Below are 22372 nucleotides of genomic sequence, written 5' to 3' on the forward strand. Positions count from 1 at the left end.
AACAACTTTCTAAAAAGTTTGTTCCTACGGCAATTTCTACATAGTTTCAGGCTGATCTGATATGCCATGCTCTTGCCTCGTATGACAGGACATAACACACGTAGTCATTGCCAGAATTCTTATCTGCATGGACAAACTTGCACAGCAAGCCTGCTACTGCTGGGCACAAGAACATCCACTGCCAGCTGCGAGAGAGTTAATCCTCACAGTTACAGAAGCCCCTCCCACCAGGGGAGGAGCCTGGATAGGTAGTGTGCCAAGAGATCTTATAACATGCAGTGAGAGAGAGAGAGAGCAGTCATTGTATAATCACAATGGCTCCGAAAAACATTGTGATCTTTGGGGCTACTGGAATGACAGGTCGGATAACCCTGAAACAAGCTGTGGATGAAGGTAATTATAATGCCACTACTGATGCTTGATTGTCATCTGCATATATGATAGAACTGCTGCTGTGTAAGTAGGAAGCCTCCAGAATACTAAACAGTGTCTTCTTCCATATTGCAGTCTTGCAAACAGGTTCTGTTACACAGTAGAGTGCAGGATTTAATGTATGCATAACTGTATGTCTGCATGCAATAGATCTTAGAGACACACAGTTCACAGGTGCAGTTCTGCAGCTGCCTAGTGCAGTTATGACAGCATTGTGTGACCTTCCACCACGTGTTTCTGTGGTGTGGCTGGTTAATAAACACACATGGTGAATGTAAAGAAAACTGGAGTTGCCCGGGGCAATGGATCTATGTCCCAGCTGTGCCCGGGGCAATGGATCTATGTCCCAGCTGTGCCCGGGGCAATGGATCTATGTCCCAGCTGTAAAATGTAACAATTCTTTTAGTTGCCCAAGAGAACTTTTTCACTTTGCTGCATTTTTTATGTTTATAATCAGACACAGTGAAATGGTTTTGTTTTTTTAATATATATATTTCCTATACTTGTTGACTGTTATCTTAGTAACTTTATAGGATAACTAGTGACCTAAACCCATTAAGGCCCGGTTCACACTTGCGGTGGCCCTCCGGAATCGCCGTGCCGGAGCCGCACCGCTTGCAGAACGGACGGAACGGACGCACGGCATAGCAATGAAAGCCTATGCGTCCGTTCACATGCGTCCGTTCTGCCGAACCGGAGCCGGACCGGATCGGACTCCGGCCTCCGTTCCAACATGCGCTATTTTTTCATCCGGCTCCTCCGGCAGCCGTATCCGGGGCGGAGCCGGACTGCACCATCCGGCCAATACAAACCAATGGGAACCGGAGAGCGCACAACACACTGGCTGAGAAATCCGGATGTTCTACCCCACTTCCTATGGGGATTGTTGCGGCGATATTGGATGGGGACACATGGGCAAGCATTTTGGAGTGGAGCAGCACAGCTGGATCCGGATCCGGAGATGTTGGCAGCATGTCGCAGGTGGAGGTGAGTGCTAAACAGCAGAGGGCCTGATTCCACAGGTCCCCCTTCTGCTGACCTCCCAGACCCCAACATTTTTTTTGTTTTTAACGTTACTTTTGCCAAACGGATCCGGATCGCATCCTGATGGACACCTGATGCAACCTGACCGGATCTGGATCGGATCCGGATCAGAACCGTACGGTTCCGATCCGGATCCGGTCCGGATCCGGTCAGGTCATCCGGTCCGTTTGGCAAACAACCGCAAGTGTGAACCGGGCCTTAAAAACAAGCTGTAGGTCTGTTGCTGTGCTGTGTGTGCATAATAAGGCAAGCGAAAACTTGCCACTGCACTTAGAGAGTTATCTTATCTCTTCATTCCTTAAAGGGAAGGTTCAGGGAGGAGGTAAAAAAAAAAAAAAAAATCCATATCCACTTACCTGGGGCTTCCTCCAGCCCGTGGCAGGCAGGAGGTGCCCTCGCCGCCGCTCCGGATGCTCCCGTTCATCTCCGGTGGCCGACCCGACCTGGCCAGGCCGCCAGGTCGGGCTCTTCTGCGCTCCAATCTGCGCTTCACGGGGGCACACTGACGTCATCGGATGTCCTCCGGGCTGTACTGCGCAGGCGCAGTAGTTCTGCGCCTGCGCAGTACAGCCCGGAGGACGTCCAACGACGTCAGCGTGCCTGCGTGGAGCGCAGAAGAGCCCGTCGTTGGAGCGCAGAAGAGCCCGACCTGGCAGCCGGCCAGGTCGGGTCGGCCACCGGAGACGAACGGGAGCATCCGGAGCGGCGGCGAGGGCACCTCCTGCCTGCCACGGGCTGGAGGAAGCCCAAGGTAAGTGGATATTGATTTTTATTTTATTTTTTACCCCCTGCCTGAACCTTCCCTTTAAGGAATGAAGAGATAAGATAACTCTCTCACTGTGCAGTGGCAAGTTTTCGCTTGCCTTATTATCGTCAGCATGATCTTGGTGAATTGAGGCCAGTGTCTTGTTTTACTGTTTTTGCTTCAAAAGATGTGCTAGGGCTTATTTTTAGGGGATATCTTCTGTTTCTATCAGGAAGTGTCTTTCAGCAGCACATTTCCTGTTCCTGTGTACTGTGCTGTTCCTGTGCTGTGTTTCCTCCTGCCTTCCCCACTCTTCTTTTGGTGGATCTGAAGGTATGCTACTGTAGTGATCAGGCACCTGCCCTGTCATCCCTGCACACAGCTGATAACCTTGCTGTGTGCTGGAATGACAAGACCAGTGCCCTATCGGCACTGCACCGCTGTGTCCCCACCTGCTGGCCGCTTCTTCCTCCTCTTGAAAGTAGATCAAAAGTGTACCAGAGATGTCGCTAGCTACAGATTTGATACTTATCCGGGGCTTCCTCCTGCCCCATAAACATGTTGGAGTCCCTTGCCATCCTCCCGTGGTCTGCAGTTCAGCCGCAATTAGCCCAGGTAACTTGCTCAGTCACGGCAGTCTAGGTTTACTGCACTTTGCGAGAGGTCCGCACTTGCGCAGAAGATCCAGACTGGACCCGACTGACCAAGGTACGGAGCTGATCACGGCGGACCGCGGGAAGACGGCAAGGGACTTCGACGTGTTTATGGTGCGGGAGAAAGCCCCAGGCAAATCTGTAGCTAGCCACATCTTTACTTTAAGTAAAATCCTATATAATAAAACCTAACCTGTCCCTGCGTCATCCTGTCCCTGTGTCCATGTTTTTTTGCTACTGTGCAGCACGGACAGCCGTTGGGCCAGGAAGCTGGGCAGGCAAGTGTGCTTAGGTCTACTAGCAAATAATAATAATAATAATAATAATAATAATAATAATAATAATACAGTTTAACTTTCCTTCTTTCGGAAGCAGTAAGGGAAAATCACTACTGCTGATGCGCAAAACGCTCCTGGCAACGGGAGCGCAATCAGAGCACTCATGGCTCGAGGCCATGCATGCACTGTAGCCTCCGACTGTCCGGAAGCTAGGTAATGCTGGTTGGCCTAAAGAACGGGGAATTCTGCAGGAGAACGGCGAGTGACGGAGGGGAACGGAAGGCGCAGTAAGTACCACCCTACCCACAGCATATGCCTATTTAAAGAGACACTGAAGCGAAAAAAAAAAATGATGATATTATGATTTGTATGTGTAGCACAGCTAAGAAATAAAACATTAAGATCAGATACATCAGTGTAATTGTTTCCAGTACAGGAAGAGTTGAGAACCTCCAGTTGTTATCTCTATGCAAACAAGCTATTAAGTTCTCCGACTAAGTTAGTCGTGGAGAGGGCTGTTATCTGACTTTTATTATCTCAACTGTTCCTGGACTATTTACTTTTTCTCTGCTAGAGGAGAGGTCATTACTTCACAGACTGCTCTGAAAGACTCATTTTGAATGCTGAGTGTTGTGTAATCTGCACATATTATAGAATTATGCAATGTTAGAAAAAAACACTATATACCTGAAAATAAAAGTATGAGAATATTTTCTTTGCTGCTAATCTTCTAGTAATTATTCATAGTACACAACCAATTCACTATATTTGGTCCGTGACTTAGACTAGGTTTTAGATTTTGGTCCCTAACATGATTGAGTTTGACATCCCTGCTTTAGGAGTACAAGATCACATTGAGCTTATTTTTCCCCTACTTACCCAACTCTGTTGTGGGCTACATTTCTTCCCTCTTTGTAGCAACAGTACAACACTAAGCCCAAAGGATTGACTACCAATCTCTGCAGGTGACAGTACTCATCTAGCAATGTATGGGCAGATCAACCAGTAGACCGACCCCAAACTCCTCTCCCCCGTGCCATTGCCGTGTAAAATCTCACCTGTCCCACTGTCACGACTCCCGGCCATTGCCGTCACCCCTGTGTAGCGCCAGGTGCATATATGATGTCATGCGGTCGGGGTCTGTTGTGTTCTGTGGTTGTCGAGATATTGAGTGCTGTTACCGCTGCACACCCATTTCACTTCGTTGGTATGAGATTTTCCAGCATGCTGCTTATATGATACATTTAACAGTAATCGATCGAATCATCAATCAAGCATGCTTGTAGTACCACCGATTTTCATATATCCAATCGGGTGGTCGATCATGCTACAAAATCGTTAGATCTATGGGCATCTATAGGTACCCATACATCTAGCGAGATCTGACCATCTGTTTGAACATTTGGTTCTGATTCAATAATTTTTATCAAATCAAATGAAATCGGTGCCGCCAAGTGCATGCCTGATTGATGATGCCACCAATTCTGGGCCAAAGATGTCGATTGGACATGCTGCAAGATGTCAGGCCGTCATGGTCGATCAGGTGCGCGGTGGCAATGGCGAGTGATTTCTGGACGAGCGAGGAACGCGACTAAGCCCCCGGCGCTGTAGATGTGAGTGTTTATACATTACCTGTCCTGTGTTGCGGTGCCCATTCGTCTTACAAATTCACCGCTCTTCTATTAGCTCCACTGCCGGCTCATAGATTCCACTGCCGGCGCATAGATTCAGAAAACGGATGAGGCACTGCGACACAGGACAGGTAACGTATGAATGCACACATCTACATGTACATTTATACATTGGGGAACAGCGGCGAGGCAGCGGGCTTGGACGATTCCAAGAGATTTTATGCTGAAATCGAGCAGGAATCGGCCTGCAATGTATGGGCAGGCAACAGATCAATCAGAGAGGTCTGTCTCTTGGTCAATCTTCCCATACATACAGATGCATGGGCACCTTTAAGGAATTATTTTGCATACTCAGTCAATTTTTGAAAACTGGGTGAATTTCTTGGAACAAATGTGCAATACTCAGCTCTGTCCCTGGAAGTGGGCTTGCAGCTGTGCAGAAGCAGTAGCAGCCGCAATGGTCACTGAATCCTGCTATACACATGCTTTCTATAATGAAATAAAATCACATATGTTGCTGGATTGGAAGAGCTCTGTGTTCAGCAGAGGTTGGCTTACATACGAACCTGAGTAAAAATCTTTATTAGGAATGTTTGTTCTGCATACACACATACTGTATATCCTGACCTCACTTGGGACTATACTGTCACAGAATTCTCTGGAGTCCTGCTGCAAGACATGTTCAGTATCTATATGGTGAGCAGGTAACTATCCAGCATGTCAGAGTGCTGAGTCATGCCCCACTCTGTTTGCCACTGATAAGGGACACTTCAGAGTTCCTCCCTTTGGCTCAAAAAGCAAACAAATCTCATTAACCATTTTTTACCCAGACTACAAACTTTAACTGAGGCCCAGTGCACACCAAAACCGCTAGCAGATCCTCAAAATGCTAACGGTTTTTGGAGCTGATTTCAGAGCGATTCTACGCATGTTTAGAGACGTTTTCTAAACATGCCTAGTGTTTTGGGGAACTTTTTTGTGTAGCAGATTACAAATACTGTTACAGTAAAGCTGTTACTGAACAGTTTCTGTAACAAACGCTTGGAAAACCGCTCTGATGTAGCATTTTCCAGAGCGGTTTGCGTTTTTACTAAACTTTACATTTAGGCAGAAACGCTTCTGCAAACCGCAAACGTGCAGCAGGAGGCACGTTTGCGGTTTGCTAAAAACCTCAAACCGCTGCTGTGCACCATACCATTGAAATACATTAGCCAAGTGTTTTCACTGGCGAATGCGGTTTGCGGATCGCTCCTAAAACCGCTCGGTGTGCACTAGGCCTTAGAGCTGGTTCACACTACGTCCGGGAACATATCCATGGCTCGGTTTTTAAAACTTGATGAAAACCAGAGCCACGGATAGCAATGTTAAAAATTGCAGCCGTCTTGACCCAAACAAAAGACGGATCCGTCTGCGTTTGCGGGGACCGGTTTTTAAAACCTGAATGGAAGGTCTCTATCTGCTGCATTTTCACGCAACGCATATGGATCCTGATACACGCAGGGGTAGTGGCAGGCAAAAGAAAAAACGATCTCCCTCTACACGGGCACATTTGGACACAGAAACGGATCCGTTTCCGTGTCACAGCCTGGGGGTGAGAGAGGGCCGCCATGCTGGAGAGTAAAGCAGCCAGGACTGGGGTGGCAGCGGTTGGTGGGGAGGGGGGTTGTGTGAACTCCGCCCCCCCACCTGGGTCCCCTGTCCCCGCTGCCCCTCCAGCTATCTGCGCAAATTGTTAAAATATAATGTCCGCAGCAAGCGGGGAAGATTACCTTCTCTCTACTTCCTCCGCTCGCCGAGTCACTTCCTGCAATGCTGCCCTCCGAAGTATAGAGTGTGATATTGCAGGAAGTCTAGCAGCGAGTTGTGGAAGTGGAGAGAAGGTAATCTTCCCCGCTCGTGCAGACATATTTTAACAATTTGCGCAGATAGCTGGAGGGGTAGCGGAGACGGGGGACCCAGGTGGGGGGGGGATGACTCCCCTGCCTGCTGCCACCCCTATCCTGGCTGCTTCCCTCTTCACTTAGGCGCCCCCAATCCCCCGGGCATACGTTTCCACGGACTGGAAACGCATGCTCCAAATACATTTGTTTATTTAAAACTGAGGTGGGGGGGAGAAATACCAAACCAGATCCGTTTAAAACGGATACAATCTGTCACGGACCTAGTGTGGACCTAGAGACTTTCTGACCCGTTCTTTCTTCTCCTTCTCATGTTGATAGAGCACCTAAAAACAAGCTGCTGCTTCCTCTGTAGAAATCCTCTTTAAATTGCAAGGCAATAAAGAAAGCTATGTGCACTCAGCTAGTTGCCAACTACACTGCAGTTCTGGCAAACAATCGCCAACGGACAAGCGAGGAGGACGCTGCGATGGACGACGGAGGGTGAGACAAGCCGTGGCCCTAGATTAGGGGATCGGTATATGGATTGTGACATGCTTTTAAGAGAAATTTTACATGTACGCGCATTACTTTTAAGGCTTGGAAGCGATTTGCTTATTTTGAGGTTGTGATTGCAAGTGGGATATCTTGTTGGATGGTTAAAGCAGAAGCTACCACTTACCCAGTGAGGTTGTGACTTGCCAGTGCCCTGTGAACAGTTTAACGACGATGAGCAGGGGAAGTTTTCATACTGGAGGGGAGTGAATGTAAAGTAAAGGTGGTGGTCCCCGCCCCATTACCCTGAACACCGTTTGAAAGCCTGTCTATGTGTTAACACAGCGGTGTAAGGCATAATTTATGGCAGTCTGCACTATTATATGTTTGTTTACTTCTGAGGTGACCCATAATAAGGATATCTATCTAGTTCTGGAAGAACCTGGATCCGCATATATATGGACTGAGCGCTGTTATCCTGTGTATATCTTTTGTGGCAAACCGTAACGCCTTTTATTGTGAAAGCATTCCGACTTGACGTTCAAAGGCTACAGCGTCTGAAAGTCTAAACGTTTACCGTCATCATGCACAGCAACGGTTGACGTACACTATATTATCAGGCGACTAGTCTGTTCATGTGTACAAACCACAACGAACAACGGACTTTGCTTTCCAGTCTGTTAAACGACTGTCTTCTCTGTCAGTCGTTCGTCTTGTCGTCCGTGTCTATGACGTTTAAACGCTTTGTTGTTTGCCGGAAAAGTCGTTCAGATGTCTGATCTAAGCGACAGTCCGTCAAATGTTCAGACGTGTGTATGCACCTTAAAGAAAACCTGAACTGAAAATTAAAAGTCAAAATAAGCATACATAAGTCATACTTGCCTCCCGTGTAGTCTACTCCCCAGTGTCTTTCTCCTGTTGCGCGTCCTGTTTGTTCACTGTGATCAAGGGAATTTTTCGTCCTCCATTTTGAAAATGGCCATTACCCATAACAGCTTTCTGGTCAGCACACAGTTAAACTGTAACATCGCCCACTTGAGCCATAGGGAAACATGGACATTACCTGGTACATCAGTTTTCCTCTCAGCTATAACTGACAGCAACTGATATTTTACTGACAGCAACTGATATATTTCAGATATATTTCAGATCTGACAAAATATTGTCAGAACTGGAAGGGATTATTGTCAGAAGAAAATGGTGAGCTTCTGAGAGGAACTGATGGTAAGGTAACTATGTATGTTCATTTGAAGTTACCTCATGTGTTTATTTTAAATATTTTTTACTCAGTACAGGTTCTCTTTAAAACAGAAATCAAAGGTCATCTCCTATCATCTGTATGGTTGCTGATTACATGCTGATTGTTTGAGTAATGGGGCTTTGCATCCAAACTTGCAGAGATGCAGAGGACTACAGCACAATGGTACAAAGCAGTACTGCTGGTCGAGGTGAGACATGTGGAGGCTAATGCCTAGTACACACGATGCAATCTTCCGTCAGACTGATGATCGAATCGATTATTTCTGACTGGTCTTATTTGATTTACTGATCACTGTTATGCACAGCTATAGGGATTCGGCTGAGTGCTGCATAAAACTGCAGCATGCACTGTGATCTGGATGGCAAGTTATTAGATGGAGAGAGCAGCCAGTGTCTGGCGGTATGCACCGATCACTTGACCTAACTCATCTCCTCCCTCTTCTGAGAGTTTTTTTCCCTCTTTGTGGCCAGCACTACAGCTGAATATTCTTCTCTCCCTGTCATTGCTCAATGTGTTAGAAAACAAAAACATTTAATTCTACCTACACACTGCACAGTGTCATTATAAGAGGGTTTAAAAAAAAAAAAAAAAAAAGCAGTGGGAAATGGTTTTGTATTACTGTCAGGGCAGGGTAATGAGTGGTACACATGGCTTTTATAAGCACGCTAGGGAGGGTGTGTGACAGGCTAAATGCTTATTTGCACTTTAAGCAAGGAACAGAAAACCGCAGAAGGAACAGAAAGGAACAGAAAACCGTGTGCAGCAAAATGCATTGATACGCATTGTAATGAAAAAGTCAAGCAACCTGTTTCCGTGAAATGTGAATTTTTGAATCCAAATAAATGCATTGCTATGCAGAAGGAACATGCACCGCATGCTGCAGTTTTTTGGCGCTCTACAGGCAAATTGCATTCAATAATTCATTTTCAAAACACATACGTGAAAACGTGCATAAAATGCCTGCGAAGACCTGCATGCAAAACATGGATTCTGTAAACCCCACGCCGCTCTCTGCCCCCTCCACTTCCACGCTCAGCCCCCCCCCCCCCTCCCACCACCGCCGCGCTATGCCCCCGAGATTAGCAACAATATTTGTCGCCATCCTGGAGGCAAACACAGGGGAGAGGGATTCCCAGTTCAGAACGCCTGACGGGCGTCCCTACAGGGTTTCCAGAGCTGCTATCTGGCAGCTCTCTCCCCCTGGCCACGCCCCCTGTCGCTCCCTTGCCTTCCTACACCCTGTGAATGAGAGACAGTCGCTCATTCCAGAGTCGTGACCCCGAGGTCACAGAAGTGAAAGTGGGACATTGTGGCCCACAGGAGCCGCATTTTTTGGGGCTACCTGATCCGCTCAGCCCCCTGGATCAGGTAGCATACTTTTTTAATTTTTATTTTATGAGCCCATCTCGGGCTCTCTTTAAAAGGAAATAAAACATGTCAGCCTTCATATCCCTCTCACTTTTGTTGCCCTCTAAGCACAGGGAGGAGGTGGGTGGGTTAAGGTGAACTGCTCTACGCTGGGGAAGGAACTCACATTCTTCTGGTAACAAGGAGCTAGAGGACCAAGGCAAGAGCCAGCAAACAGGTACTGTTAAATATATGTATTACAATAACTACAGGCATGCAATGCACAAAACTGTGTAAATTGCGAATTAATTCAGATATATGATTGTGTGCATTAAGATAGAAAGCTGAGAAAGGGATTTAAACAATGGAAAAATAAATGGTAGTTTGATGCACCTTTACATTTTGCTCTTTGCCTCAAATATTTCTGCCATTGTAGTGATTGCTCTTGTGAGGAAATTGGGCCCGTTGACACTGAAAATCGGGATCACAATGCAAAGATTCTGCCATGTAATTTTCTCTATTTTCAACGTGTACATTGCGACAATTATCGAGCAATCTGGGCAGTATGTCAATGAGCAATTACGATTTATGGTAAAATAAAACTGAAATAAATGTTAAAATGGGAGGTCACAAGAAAATCCTATAGCATCACATTTGCTATGCAATTTTTTTTCTTGGATTCCCATTTGACCAACCAAATGCAGGAAAAATGCTGCATTCACAGCGTACCTGTAGCCAGGAAAAAAAAAAGTTAGAAACCTCCAGTAGAGGGAATCTTCTGGATCAGTAACCTGCAAACTTGGCCCTCCAGCTGTTAAGGAACTACAAGTCCCACAATGCATTTGCCTTTATGAAGCATGACTGTGGCTGTCAGACTCCTGCAATGCATTGTGGGACTTTTAGTTCCTTAACAGCTAAAGAGCCAAGTTTTCAGATTACTGCTCTGATTAATCTACCCAGAGGCTTCCCCTATCTTCCTATACTCCTCTTTTCCTCTGCTGGGACCTTTCTGAGGGCTGGTGCACACCGAGCGGCTTTTTGGGCGTTTTCAGATCCGCTTGCGGCTGCGGATCTGCTTGGTCAATGTATCTCAATGGGGTGGTGCACACCAGAGCGGCAGGCGTTTTGCAGAAACGAAAAATGCCTGGGTGAGGCATTTTTTGGATTTCGGATGCGTTTCTGCCTCAATGTTAAGTATAGGAAAAACGCAAACCGCTCTGAAAAACGCCTGTTCAGAGCGGTTTTGCAGGCGTTTTTGTTACAGAAGCTGTTCAGTAACAGCTTTACTGTAACAATATATGACATCTACTATACTGAAAACCGCAGCAGCAATCCGCAAAACGCTAGCAAAATGCCTCATAAAAATAAAAAAAAGCGTTTAAAAATCTGCTAGCGTTTTGCGGATCTGCTTGCGGTTTTTGGTGTGCACCAGCCCTTAGGGCTGGTGCACACCAGAGCAGTTCTGGAGCGTTTTTTTAAAACACTTGCAGGGGGAAAACCGATTAAGAGAATGGGATGGTGCACACCAGAGCGGGTTGTTTTTTCCACAAACGCAAACTCAGAGGCTGCAGCATTTTTTTTTTTAGATTTCTGAAGCATTTCTGCCTCAATGTTAAAGTATAGGAAAGTGGAAAACCGCTCTGAAAAACGCCAGATCAGAGCGGTTTTCCAGGCGTTTTTGTTACAGAAGCTGTTCAGTAACCGCTTTTACAGTAACAATATATGACATCTGCTACACAAACACGCTGCAAAAAAACTCTAGGCATGTGTAGAAAACTTCTCTAAACATGCCTAGAATGGCTCTGAAATCAAAAACCTCTAGGGTTAGCAGATCTGCTAGAGGTTTTCAGTGTGCACTGGGCCTTACAGTACTTGTCATTCACGTCAGATATTGGTTGCAGCCGCGCTCCTGGCTTTGTACAAGTGCATTATCTACTTTTTTGTTTATTTCTTTGGCTTCAGGTTTACTGTAACCATATCCAGTTCTTGGATGTGACTCTATTTTCTGTGGCCATTACTATCTGTGTGTCTGTGCGCTGCGATGCTACCTGATGTAATGGAAGTGCTTAGAATGATGCAGACTTTACAGTGTATTGCAGAGCGGTACCACTCAGCGCACAATTGCATTAAAGTCAATGGCACCGCGACACCGGTCGCGTTTTTAGAACCGCTTGCGGATGTAGAAACGCTTGGGTAATGTATTTCAATGGGATGGTGCACACCAGAGCGGTAGGCGTTTTGCTGAAACGCATACTCCCGGGCTGCTGCAGTATTTTTTGGATTTCGGAGGCGTTTCTGCCTCCAATGTTAAGTATAGGAAAAACGCAAAACGCTTGCTAAAACGCCAGATCAGAGCGGTTTTCCAGGCGTTTTTGTTACCGTAGCTGTTCAGTAACAGCTTTACTGTAACAATCCTCTGTAATCTGCTACACAAAAAAAGCTACACAAAACCGCAAAACACTAGCAAACCGCTTCATAATAATAAGAAAAAACGCTTCAAAATCCACTAGCGTTTTGCGGATCTGCTAGCGGTTTTTGGTGTGCACCAGGCTAAATTCTGTTTTGGCCTTTTGCAAGGTTCACGGGTCCTCCTCTCATACAGTTTATCTATAAATAATTGCTGAGTCATGCATGTATCCCGTGCCTTGCTGGCTGCCTCAGTAACTCCCGACACTGCATAATTGCAGCCTGCAAGCGGAAATGACTATTACAAAATAAATAAATTAAAAAGGGAGAATGCTGTTTAGTATAGTATAATGCCATGCTGGCCAGGGCTAGTTTAAGGTTTATGTGGCCCTGTGCCAATGCTTAGTACTATATGCTGCCCCAATTATTCTCAGCATTTTATTGCTATAGACCCCTTTCGATAGTCTCTGCTCAGCAAGTACCCCCTGGTATGGTAAAGATTATCTCCAGTACCCCTTAACAAAGATATATTTAGTAGTAGTACATCCTCCGGAGGCTTCCCACGCTAAGTGCAGGTCATCTGGGCACTGGGCAGTTCAGCGCATGATGAGCCGAATGATGGCTCTCCCTGCTGCTGCTAAACTCCGAGGTGGCATTAAATATTATTCCCCCTTCAAGTTGTTGCAACTCCGAGGGGGATGTAATTCGGTGTCTATTGACTGCCAGAGCCCTGAATTACCATTACGTGGGATGCGCAGCTTAGTATTGCTGCTATGATGGTGCCCAGCTTTGGCGCTCAGCATCGCGCGCTGAAATAACCTGCTTTGTCCCATGCTGTCCTCTGCCACTGCCCAGGACCCTCCTTCAAGGGGATGTCCAGGCTACAGAAAAAAAATTACTTACCCGGGGCTTCCTCCAGCCCCTGGCAGCCGCGATGACCCATGCTGTAGCTCTGCTCTCAGCCGCCGGCCTGGGGTTCCTGCTGGTGCAGAGGACGACCTCACGAGGGCGTCCTCTACTGCACCTTGTGCGAGCGCTGCTGTCAATAACGTCCGTGTTGTCCAGAGTGTACTGTTCAGACGCAGTAGTTCTGCGCCTGCATAGTACACTCCGGACAACGTGGACTTGATTGACAGCGGCCACTGTGCCGGCAGGGATCCTGAGCCAGAGGCTGAGAACGGAGCTGTGGCATGGGACATAGTGGCTGCCAGGGGCTGGAGGAAGCCCTGGGTAATTAGATCTTTTTTTTTCTCTATAGCCTGGACATTTCCTTTAAAGGGACACTTAAGTCAAACAAAAAAAATGAGTTTTACTCACCTAGGGCTTCCAATAGCCCCCTGCAGCTGTCCGGTGCCCTCGCCGTCTCCCTCCGATCCTCCTGGCCCCGCCAGCAGCTACTTCCTGTTTCGGTGACAGGAGCTGACAGGCTGGGGACGCGAGTGATTCTTCGCGTTCCCAGACATATTAGCACCCTCTATGCTGCTATATGGTATATGATATATGCTATAGCAGCATAGATGGCGCTATTGTGGCCAGGAACGCGAATAATCACTCACGTCCCCAGCCTGTCAGCTCCTGTCACCGAAACAGGAAGTGGCTGCCGGTGGGGCCAGGAGGATCGGAGGGAGACGGCGAGGGCACCGGACAGCTGCAGGGGGCTATTGGAAGCCCCAGGTGAGTAAAACTCATTTTTTTTGTTTGACTTAAGTGTCCTTTTAACTATCTAACAACCGCCTCACGCCAAAGAGCGTGAGCGCGGCGGCAGCCCCAGGACCGCCTAACGACAATTGGCGTCAAGTCCTGGGGAGGGGTTTGGCAGGAGATCGCACGCGCTGATACGTGCATCTCCACTTGTATGACGGAGCTAAGCTCCGTCACCAGTCTCCCAGCCTCTAAGAGACTGTTAGATGGCAAAACAGCCTTCTATTTACTGTGTAGCACTGCAAACCACGGCAGTGCTGTACTGGGGACAGCTGTGCAACACGGAGCAATCCGCTGTCATGCCTATGACAGCCGATCGCTGTGATTGACTGGCGGGGGAGGGAAAGGGTGGGTAGGGAAAAGAAAAAAAAATGCGCTATTTATTAGAAAAGAAAAACAATTCAGTATTTATATAAAAATAAATAAACATGGCTGCAGGGATAAGAGCCCACCAACAGAAAGCTCTGTTGGTGGGCAGAAAGGGGGGGGGGATCACTTGTGTGCTGAGTTGTACGACCCTGCAGCGAGGCCTTAAACCTGCAGTGGCCTAATTTGTGACAAATAGCCTGGTCACTAGGGGGGTGTAAGCCCACGGTCCTCAAGAGGTTAAAGAGGAGCTGTAGTGAAATGACATAATCAGCTGCACTGACCCCGATGATCTATTTTAGAAAAGGTAAATATTTCTCCCGGGAAAGGGGTTATTAGTTACTAATTGGAATGAAGTTAATTTCTTAGTTACAGTTCCTCTTTAACTTCGGGGCTGCGCTCCTCTTCTGGCACGAGCAGCTCCAGGTCACTGCGCAGGCGTGGTGGTACTCGTTCAGGCACACTAGGGCCGCGCTTGAGCCTAAAGAGGAGCGTGGCCTGATGTGACTACCGACACTATTGTAAAAAGGAATTCATTTTTGGCGAATCATTTTTAATGCCCATATTTGAATAGCTCTACATGTAGTTATAAAATATTCCTGAACCTAGAGCTCTTAAGAAACTATCCCAATAAAGAATATGATAAAATCTTCTAATAACCATGCTGGACATGATATCTGATACTTGAGCCAAATCTGGCCTTTTACAGATTACAAGCAAGGCAGAAGAAGTATTTAAAGAAAGGGGGGAAAAAAAACCCTGAGGGATGCTTACCTCAGGAGGGGGAAGCCTCTTCATCCTAATGAGGCTTCCCCATCCTCCTCAGTCATGGCGACCCACCACAGGAAGCCCCGGACACCAGGGAGGTAAATACTGTATATATACTCGCATATAAGCCGACCCGTGTTTAAGCCGCTGTACCCACTTCTTCCTCAGGAAAAAGACATTGACTTGCGTATAATCCCCTCCCCCTAGCTAGATGTGCCCCAGGATCATACAGCTGTGTCTCAAGAAGCCACTAGATGGCGTCATAGATATGAGACACAGCGATTGCCACACAGGAAGAATCTCATATCATTGCACCGCTGACACGCTGCATGCACGCTCCGGCTCCACAAGCCAGGGGACACAGGTAGTCTTGAGCAGCGCACTCTGCACACCATGTTGAAGGAGATGGAGGGCCATGGACACAGCAGGGTGCAAGCTGGTAAGACCAGGATCACTAGTGCACAATCTTTACGCTCCTCTGCCATTAAAAAAACCTGCTCCACCATCCGTTTTGATCCACTGACTCGCATATAAGCCGAGGGGGTAACGTTTCAGCACATTTTTTTTATGCTGAAAAATTTAGGCTTATACCCGAGTATATACAGTATTTACCTACCACGATCCAGCGCAGGCGTTTCCGGTTGGGCTCAGGCGGAAATAGCTGAATCCGATCGGATCACCTCTACTGTGCAGGCACGAGTCACCCGCACATTAGAGCGGACCCGATCGGGCTCAGCTCCACCTGAGCCCATCGGAAAGCCGCTACTACGCTGGAGCCGCGGAAGCTAAAACCTGCAGGCGCTAGTGGCTTGGGGGGTTCCGGTGATACTCGGATCTGCTGATAACAGTAGAATCTTGTTACAGTAAACTCTGATCTAGTTAAAGTGGACCCAAATTAAAAATACAAGATTTCAGAAATAAAATCTATTTTTTAAATTATAATAAATAGCAGCCTTTTTTTCAGCTGCATGATGACAAATATAAAATATTTTACATTTATTGGAGTAACCCCTCCCTTCCTTTCATATTGCCGGGACAGAATCCGGCAAACTGGTGGAGTAGATGGTGTCCGACAAAGCAGGAATTGCTAATGGCTGCCACCTGTATAACCCTAGCTATGAAAAGAGAAGGGTGAAGCATGCACTGAAATGCTCATAGGCTTGAAGGAGTGTTTATTTATCTTTGTATGTGTCAGAGTGGTGCAACTAAATATTTTGAATTAAAAAAAGTTTGGTTTGGGTCCGCTTTAACCTCTGGATATAGTAAACTCAGTCCTCAGGTTCCAGCAACTGTGTATGTATGACCAATACATACAATGTATGACCAATTCTGATATAGTAAACTTCTGATATAATCTTCTTTTCCTGGTCCCTTGGCGTGTACTGTAATATGGCTATTGCTCTGTGATTCAGATATGAGGTAAATTAATGGAATGTGTGTTTGCAGGATATCATGTGACTGTGCTGGTCAGAGACCCGGGTTACCTCCCTACTGACACAAAACCTGCCCGGGTCATTGTGGGCGATGTGCTGAATAAAGGCGACGTTTCCAAGGCTGTGGAGGGACAGGAGGCCGTGCTGATTATCCTGGGAACCAGGAATGACCTATGTAAGATTTCTGCTCTTCATTTTATTATCTGTCTTACAAAATAACTGTCAATAGTTCAGGAACTGACTGAGGTACAGACTACCCACATGAGAAGACTTAGATGGAAGCTGCTTTACGCAGACTTGAACTCATAACTTCCTCTCTGCTCTAAAAGATATGGAACAGCAATAACATTTCTTTGTTACAGCTGATACAAATTATGTAATAAATCTGTAGTGTGTCTACTTCCTGCTTTCATGGAAGCAGACATAGGGTATACATCCGGTGTTTTCAGATTAGCTGCTCTTTAGGCAGCCAGTTGATACAGCTGAGAGATCAAATTACAGTTGTGATTAGACACAGATGAGGGGGAATTTGACAGGCAAAACTCTCTAAATACATACAGGGTGCATTTCTCTGTTTTTTTTGTCCTGTGCAAGCGTTCAGGTCCACTTTAGGTCGGGTCAGAACTCGAGGCTGCAAAAAAACAAAACAAAAAATACTTAAAGTGGTCCCAAACTAAAAATACAAGATTTCAGAAATAAAATCTATTTTCTAAATTATAATAATAAATAGCAGCCTTTTTTCAGCTGCATGATGACAAATATAAAATATTTTACATTTATTGGAGAAACTCCTCCCTTCCTTTCATATTGCCGGGACAGAATCCGGCAAACTGGTGGAGTAGATGGTGTCCAGCAAAGGAGGAATTGATAATGGCTGCAACCTGTATAACCCTAGTTATGAAAAGAGAAGGGTGAAAAGCATGCACTGAAATGCTCATAGGCTTGAAGGAGTGTTTATTTATCTTTGCATATGTCAGAGTGGTGCAACTAAATATTTTGAATTAAAAAAAAAATTGGTTTGGGTCCGCTTTAAGAAGAGGGGAGCCTCCAGGGGCTTCCCACGTCCTGCAGAACGCCGCTGGTGCCTGGGACTCTTTGGAATTTGCAGCCACTCTCCTCTTTATGCACGAGAATGTGGGCGAGTGGCTTCAACTTGCTGCCCAGGCAATGCCGTACTTGCCCAGGCACAGTCTGACTGCGTTTGTGCATGAAAAGTAGCATGGGCAAGCTAACATATCCGTGCATGGCAAAACCTAGGTAAGTATAGAACTTTTATCATTTGGGCCGCCTCAGGAACACTTTAATGCTAGGTTGGGGGTTGTGAGGGTTATCCTGCTGTCACGGAACTAGAATGCAGCCCAAAAGTTAGAAGTGCGCTTCCAGTACAAGGCTTCACACATGGGGCTTGATTCACAAAGCCGCGATAACTAATATCACGGCCGCGCTAACGTTTTGCGTGCGCTATAACGCGTGTAACGGTTTTCACGAGCAATCGTGAATTTTCACGTGAAAACGAGCGCATTGTCATGCAAAAATTTGCGATTGCGCATGAAAACAGTTACGCGCGTTATAGCGCACGCAAAACGCTAGTGCGACCGTGATATGGGTTATCACGGCTTTGTGAATCAAGCTAATGAGGTGAGGGGCAGTGGCGTAGCTAGTGGCGTAGCTGTGGGCCCCAGTGCAAGTAGAAAATTGCCCCCCCCCCCCCCCCCAAGCACTCTATTCATAACTATTGATACAGCGCACCAAAACTTGCCAAGGACAAACAGTGTCAAAGGTGCAAGAAGGGGATGGGAAACAGTTTGCTACTGATTCAAAGCATTTATAGAAGTGATTATTACCAGCACAGGACCAATAAAGAGCTAATATTGTGGTTGCGGGAGGGTCCCTCTGGTCGCAACCTCTGCACCCCCTATTGCTACGCCACTGGTGAAGAGATGGCTAGGAGATTTCTGTCTGGTTTGGGATGGGGGGAGAATGTTGTTGGACCAACCCACCACTTGGGAGGGAGGTATGGCCAGGGGTGGGCAGTGATGAGAGACCCGGATCCCAGTGCTGGTACCAGGAGAGACATGCCACTCAGGTGAGTATTTAAGGTTTGGGGGGGGATTGACAGGTGTAGGCTAGTCGGAAGGGGGGTGGGGCGGGGGAGTTTACAGGAGAAAAAAAGCAAATCCTGTATTTGGGTTTGTTAAACCTACTGCTATCATGCATTTATTTAGTCAGAGTTACCATTTTACTATCACTAGGAACATGCATCCTAATTCTACATCTTGGTGTTTAAAAGTCTTTTTGCATACGCAAAGAGTAACATTGTGCATTACTCCTGCGGTGTGACACATAAAGTGAAGCATACAGTACATAAGAAGGATGGTTCACTGTAGATGTGCATGTCGTCTGGTAGCGCAGCATGCCTCGCATTAAGCCGACAGATTTCACCGCTCTGCACTGCTAACTACCAATATGAACGTACCATTACATTTATAAACTGCTTCACAGTTGCAATGCAACTATGTTGTCAATTGCAACTCAGCACCACAGTGTGCAAGTAGCCTTATGCTACGTACACACATGCGACAACGATCGTTCGTTATGAACGACCAACGAACTTTTAATTGATAAAAGAGAAGACCTAAGTAAAGTTAGTTTTAAAAGGTGTGTAACGATCTGATCGTTAGAACGAACGTTACATCACGTAAAAGTAACTATTGCGCCTGCGCATAAAAATGAAAAGTTCCATTGAGAAATAGTGAAATGCGCATGTCAAGCCTAGTACGAACGATCGTTTCCAACGATGTACTACTTTTGCAAACGATCATCGTTGGGAAAAATCCGCCAAGCTAGATCATTCGTTTTGAACGATATAGCTCGTCCGTCATTAGACTTCATGGTCGTTGGCTGCTTTTTTTCAAACGATCGTCTTTGAAAGGATCGGGGAACGATCGTTTCAAATGACTATAGTCGCATGTGTGTACGCACCTTTAGGGCCCATTTACACTTAATCAGTTGGTATGCGTTCGTGCACGTTGGTATGCGTTTTTTCCATAGCAGTGCATTGGGAGGAAAATTTCAGTTAAAACGCATTAAAGGGGCACTATTGCGAAAAATTGTAAAATTTTAAATATGTGCAAACATATACAAATAAGAAGTACATTTTTTTTCTACAGTAAAATGAGCCATACATTACTTTTCTGCTATGTTGTTGTCACTTACAGTAGGTAGTAGAAATCTGACAGAAGCGACAGGTTTTGGACTAGTCCATCTCTTCATGGGGGATTCTCAGGAATTTATTTATTTTCAAAAGCACTTTGTGAATGGGAGTTGCTCAGTCCAACTGCCAAAAAACTGTGTAGTGAGCAGGTTGGCTGGCCAGCATCATTGTTTAAGGCTGGTTTCACAGTGGGACGTTACAGGCGCACGTTAGTGCAGCCTGTAACGCAGCCCACCGCACAGCAATGAAAAATCAATGGGCTGTTCACAGTGCCCACGTTGCGTTACACAGTAACGCTGCGCCAAAAGTCAATGTACTGCATGCAGTACTCTGTAAGCGGCAGAGCCACGTTAGACTGCTTGCACATGCTCAGTAACGTTGGGGAGGAGCGGAGAGCGGCCAGGCACATGGCTAATTAATATTCACTGCACTCAGTGACGTGCAGTGTTTACTTCTTGGAACGGCCGCTCTGTGCGGCGATTGGCCGGCGGGACCACGTGATGCCGCATGCGTCCAAGAGTGCGCATCACGGACGCCAGAGTGAGCTGCACAACGTGGCTCACTCTGACGTCCAAAGCAGGGAGCACCAGGCGTTGTGTTAGGGGCACGTTATGCGACCATAACGTCCCCTATAACGCAACGTCCTGGTGTGAAACCAGCCTAAATCCTTTTTAGGGAATATCTTTATAAAGAATAAAAGCCTTGCTGAGAATCCACAAGATGGACTAGTCCAAAACCTGTCGCTTCTATCAGATTTCTACTACCTACTGTAAGGACCCATTCACACTGGAGCGTTTTGCCGGCGACACGGCTGACCCACTGGGAGGCACAGAAGTGATCGGCTCTCATAGGCTGATGCATATGACAGCCGATCACTGTGATTGGCTGGCGGGGGAGGTGAAAAAAAAAGGGAAAACTTATTTAAAAATAAATGACAAATAAATAAAAACAAACATGCCGGCAAGGATCAGAGCCCACCAACAGAAATTTCTGTTGGTGGGCAGACAAGGGGGGGGGGGGGGGGAATCACTTGTGTGCCGAGTTGTACAGCCCTGCAGCGAGGCCTTAAAGCTGCAGTGGCCTAAATTGTAAAAAAAAATAGCCTAGTCACTAGGGGAGTGTAAGCCTACGGTCCTCAAGTGGTTAAAGGACATCCGAGGTGAAAATTAACTGAGCTGAACAATTGTATCTATCCTCCTTCTTCTAAAAATGTTTTTTTTTAAGTTCTCCCACTGTTTTTTTATTTTATATTTAGATCTACTTTTTAAGTTTTTAAATGTTTCATGGTCTCTTCTCAATGACACCTTCATGTAGGCTAAAGCTCAAATCTAGGAATTATTGACCCTTTTTATCGCTTTCCTACTCTCAGAAGCCATTTACTGCCAGGAAAGCAATATGGCTGCAATTCCTTGGGAGGGTTACATTATAGTCTGAACCGGACAAAAACTGTCACTTGCATACCTGATTTTTTAACTCTTTCAGGCAGAAAAAGGAACACAAAAAAAGAAAAGGAACCCAGCATAGTTATTTGTGTGCTTGGCTCTGTACAGACATGTCTGTCATCATGTCACCTTGGATGTCCTTTAATAAAGTTGATCGCTATGTTGATTGAATCAGAATCACTAGATGCATGGCTGTCTGAAGCCATCAGACAATTGTCTCCACTCTGTTGCCAGGGGTGCATCACTTGTCTCTATTTCCTGCTGTGCTAGCAGCTCCCATAAACTAACACTAGGTGGAGCCTGTGCAGCCCACTTTGGTGCTTGGGACCCTGTAGTAGCATAAATGGAAAGAGGTGATGCACAGTAGTCTGCTCTCCCATGTACGGCAACCTCCCTCCCTCTAATTTTTGCTGCCTGAGGCAGGGCTGGTTGCCTCACTTGGCATCATGAGTGGTCCGGGCCAGTGTGTCGTCCCCCCCAATCATCAATCACAGAGACACTCTGGTCCGTATTCAATTCACATTTTCTACTACGTTTTCTCCTAGGAGATTTTTTTTTTCTTTTTTTTTACAGCAAATGTACTGTAGAGCACTCGTTGGAAGTAGCTGTACCTACCTCTCCCAGCTCTGACAGCAGTCCTCTCCTATCCCTGGAGCTTCAATCTTGGCCCCAGAGAACTTTGTGGTGTCACTCAGTCACATGAATGTGAACCTTGGAGCTCTCATAGGGAGTTTTAAGCTGCAGAGGAGATGCAAGGACTGCTGCTGGGAGAGGTAGGTATAGTTATAGGCTTGCTTCCAGCATGTACTCTGTAGCACATATGTGCTTCTAATGTGTGTTTTGCCAGGTGTGTGTGTGTGTGTGTGGGGGGGGGGGGGGGGGGGGGTGCTGATGCATAAACCCCATCTCCCTCTTCACTCACAGATAAGCTCATTTCTCAAATGTTATCCCATATTTTTGGGTATACATTTTTTTTTACTTGTATGTTATGTTCACTTATGAATTCTTTATGGCGTGCCTAATTATAGGTGTGATGAAGGTGTTACTATAGGTGTGGCTGGGTGTGAGTTTTGGTCAGATATGTGTGTGATAAAACGTGTCCCTCTTTCACAAACTGGTCAGGTATGGTACAGCAGCCCCCAGATAGAGCAGGTGCCCCCATTCTATGTGGACACCGTTTCCATCACATTCTCCTCTTCCACTTGAAGCTCCCACCACTGTGGAGCATTCGCCATAGGACAGGATGTATGTGGTTTGTAAATAAATCTCTCTGCTCCAG

At 46.4% G+C, this 22372-nt stretch overlaps 1 protein-coding gene and 1 long non-coding RNA gene across 3 annotated transcripts in view; one reads left to right on the plus strand and one right to left on the minus strand.

Annotated features, from left to right (window-relative positions):
• Positions 1–239: 239 nt before the first annotated feature.
• Positions 240–22372, plus strand: part of BLVRB (biliverdin reductase B) — a 32202-nt gene continuing 10069 nt past the window's right edge. The window contains exons 1-2 of the mRNA XM_068250773.1: positions 240–393; positions 16451–16612. Coding sequence (XP_068106874.1) covers positions 315–393; positions 16451–16612 — 241 coding nt within the window. The 5' untranslated portion in view covers positions 240–314. The remainder of the gene's footprint in view (positions 394–16450; positions 16613–22372) is intronic.
• The window catches only part of LOC137528957 (uncharacterized), a 58776-nt gene continuing 52584 nt past the window's right edge, over positions 16181–22372 (minus strand). For both annotated transcript variants that reach the window (XR_011023510.1, XR_011023511.1), the window contains one exon: positions 16181–17068. This is a non-coding gene — a long non-coding RNA (uncharacterized lncRNA). The remainder of the gene's footprint in view (positions 17069–22372) is intronic.

This window comes from Hyperolius riggenbachi, chromosome 8 (genome assembly GCF_040937935.1).
Source record: "Hyperolius riggenbachi isolate aHypRig1 chromosome 8, aHypRig1.pri, whole genome shotgun sequence".
Lineage (NCBI taxonomy): Eukaryota > Metazoa > Chordata > Amphibia > Anura > Hyperoliidae > Hyperolius > Hyperolius riggenbachi.